The sequence below is a fragment of the Lactuca sativa genome, chromosome 4 (assembly GCF_002870075.4).
Source record: "Lactuca sativa cultivar Salinas chromosome 4, Lsat_Salinas_v11, whole genome shotgun sequence".
Classification (NCBI taxonomy): domain Eukaryota; kingdom Viridiplantae; phylum Streptophyta; class Magnoliopsida; order Asterales; family Asteraceae; genus Lactuca; species Lactuca sativa.
In genome coordinates this window covers 2,957,085-2,960,242 of record NC_056626.2, presented here as the reverse complement: position 1 = coordinate 2,960,242, position 3,158 = coordinate 2,957,085, and the positions used below count along the sequence as shown (strand labels likewise).

The 3,158-nt window shown below is 36.5% G+C and overlaps 1 protein-coding gene across 1 annotated transcript; it reads left to right on the top strand.

Annotated features, from left to right (window-relative positions):
• Positions 1-641: 641 nt before the first annotated feature.
• LOC128133182 (uncharacterized) lies at positions 642-2,577 on the top strand. The gene is made up of 5 exons (XM_052770119.1): positions 642-1,342; positions 1,412-1,734; positions 1,973-2,060; positions 2,142-2,435; positions 2,545-2,577. Exons 1-5 carry the CDS (start codon positions 845-847, stop codon positions 2,575-2,577), a joined length of 1,236 nt encoding a protein of 411 aa, XP_052626079.1. The 5' UTR covers positions 642-844.
• Positions 2,578-3,158: the final 581 nt, after the last annotated feature.

The following is a 3,158-nucleotide window of genomic DNA, read 5'->3' as shown; positions in this document are numbered from 1 at the left end:
CTCTCTCTCAATCAAATACCAAAAATCGACTATTGTTGGAACTAGGGTTCCGGTTCTTAGTGAAATCGAAGGTTTTTTGGTCACTAGGCCATGAAATTGATCAAAGGGGTACAGTTTTTGGAACCATGACTATTGTTGGAACTAGGGTTTCAGTTCAAAAACCCTTCATCTACTTCCCTCGATCTTCAGTTCCTCAAGTACTTTCTCAGCCTCTCAATCAATAGAAGAGTTGTATCACAACTACAAATTTAGAGTGATTTCCATATCAAGTAGAACAGTAGCTCCATTAAAGTCAAGGTCTCGAAACTCCATGGTCAATCACCATCAACATTCTACTTCTTTATTTGTTCCAGAGGTTTGTCTTCCTTTATTACGAGTTTTATAACCTTTTTAATCAAACTCGATTAGCCCTCGATACCTAATGTTATCTTTTGCGTTGTTGCTTCTACTCTGTTCTTCTTGAAACCTCCCCACACTCTCATGTCGAAACATAATTTATGATATCGAGTTGGAAATCAATAGAAATGGCTATGAAGGTCGGTTGGGTTGGACGATTCTCTTGAGGACGAGAGAGATTTGGACATGGCAGATCGTAGGGCTACAGAGATTGAGCTTGATACCATGGAGGGTTTTGCGTCAAGGGAAAAGCTCCACCATCATCTCAACGACCAAGGTTGGTTAGGGTTTCTGTTTTTTTTTTTTTTTCTGTTTTATTTCCATTCCTTCACCATATCCAAGAACTCGACTTCAATGGACATGCTCTGCATTGATTGCTCCTGAAAGATCCGTGAAATTTCACGGGAGTTTAGTAGCTCAGTTGTTGTTAAAAGACAAAAATCTCCCCATGAATGATTTTGTTTCTGATTGGAGTTCTACCCTTCTTACAACCGTTTCTCAAGCAAGCAAAGCCGATGATATCTCTTTAACTCGTGTGGCTTTATCTGCATTTTTACTATCTCTCGAGAGGTGCCCTGGTGCTCAAAGGGTAGTTATGGAAAAAGGTCTTCATTTAATGAGGGAGACTGCTAAAAGGACTATGAATCATAAGTCTGTTCAAGAATCATTAGCAAAAGGGTTGGAATCACTTTGTTCAGGGGAAATGCGTTTGTCTCTTGAAGAAGGACAAAAGTGGTCTTGCATTCTGCTTCCATGGGTATTTAGGGAAACTTCATCTGATGCTATTAGATCTTCTGCAATCACAATCCTTTCTCGTATCTGTGAAGATTATGGGCCTTCTTCCATTCCCATTTCCCAAGGTTGGTTAGCTATTATGCTTTCAGACATTCTCAAATCCAGAAAGTTATCTCTTAAAGGGAGTGCTCAACCTAGGGACAAAGTCAAGGTTTGTATCATTGTTACTTTTTTTTCTTTTTTGTTTATGGTAATTTACGGAAATACCCTTCTCTTGCAGACACAAATCGATCAGGCAAATGTACTTTCTGGTACCCAAAGTGTGAACCAATTGGCTAGTGTTGTGGTCAACTTAGCAGTCAATGGTGATTCATTTGCTTTGGAAGATTTTCTTACCCTTGAACCATTTATTAACACATACAAAAATCTAAAGAAAGGAAATATCCCTAAAGTGAATGCTTTAGATTGCACTTGCAACTTTAAAGGGTATCAAAGCAATGACAGTGTTTTCACGTGTGTGATTGAAAGTAGGTGGGAGAAAGACTCGACATCTAACCTTAGATTTGCAAGGCTGAATCTTGTTGATCTGGCTGGTTCAGAAAGGTGCTGCATTTGATTACAATCTTTTTTTTATAGTTTCTTGTTTTGTTACTCATCAAACCTTTTCCTTTTGTCTTAATAGACAAAAAACTTCGGGTGCTGAAGGTGAATGATTAAAGGAAGCTGCAAATTAAATATAAACAAATCATTATCTACCCTAGGGTATGAACAACTTTATTTGCTGTACTTTTTCTTGTTTTGTTTTCCTCCCATATTTGTAACACGGAATCTATCTTTCTAGTCATGTGATAATGGTTCTAGTAGATGGTGCTAATGCAAGGACACGTCATGTTCCTTATAGAGATTCAAGATTGACATTTCTTCTACAGGTGAATACTGTAAACTTTTAATTTTTTGATCTTATTCAAAGCACGATTTTTAAACTTTTCATCTTGTTTTCTGTTTCCAAGGGTGTTGTAAATGAAGATGCCTCTGGAGATATCATGGTGCTTCAACAGCAAATACAACCGCTAAAGGTAATTCTTTTCTTCTGTTGTTATTTTTTCAAACCCAATAAAATTGTATCCATATTCTATGAAGTAACCATCTTTTTATTCAGTCAAGAGGAGCTTGCTATCCTTAAGAGGAACAACATATCCAGGTCTTTAGCATTTGGTCCAAAAGTCATTGAAGAGGCTACCCAAGAACACGAGAATGATTGCACTAGACATGATAACAAAATCCTGAAGGTTTCCTCTAAACAGGTATACTAAGTAATATTTAGGGGGTTTCATGTTTTACCTACTATTTCACTGTGCTAATTCACAAGAAATTATAACGATTAGCTACTATTTATACTTGTTTTTCAACTAGATACTACAAAGCCGACAAAACCTTGTTGTTTGATGATTTTACCATTTTGGTTCTCATTTACTTGTATTCATTCTGTTTCTCAGCTGAAATCTTTAGAGACTTCATTGACTGGAGCCTTGAGGAGAGATCAAATGTCGGAAGCTTCTATTAAACAACTTGAAGCAGAAATAGAACAGTTAAATCGACTGGTAAATTGTTATCCAATTTGGTCTATAATATGACATCACTAGCATATTGTATTTAAAACTGAAATTTACTTTTAGGTTCGTCAAAGAGAGGATGGCAATAAGTGCACAAAGATGATGTTGAAGTTTAGAGAAGACAAGATTCATGATCAGATCCAAAATGTAAGATATGCAAGTTTTGGTATTTAAGCTTTCCTATTTCACCCATCATCTATGAAGTAACTTCTTGAAAATGGCAATAGGAAGCTGCACAGGACAATAAAGAAAACAATTATGTGTGCATGGTAATGGAAGCTTTGCAGCGTTATCGACCTCAAAGAAGATCCATCATTCTGGATGGATCATAATGTACAAGTAAGTTCACTTTTTGACATAACATTTATACTAATTCCACAATCATTCAACTTCAAAAGGTTTAGCTTATGGGGT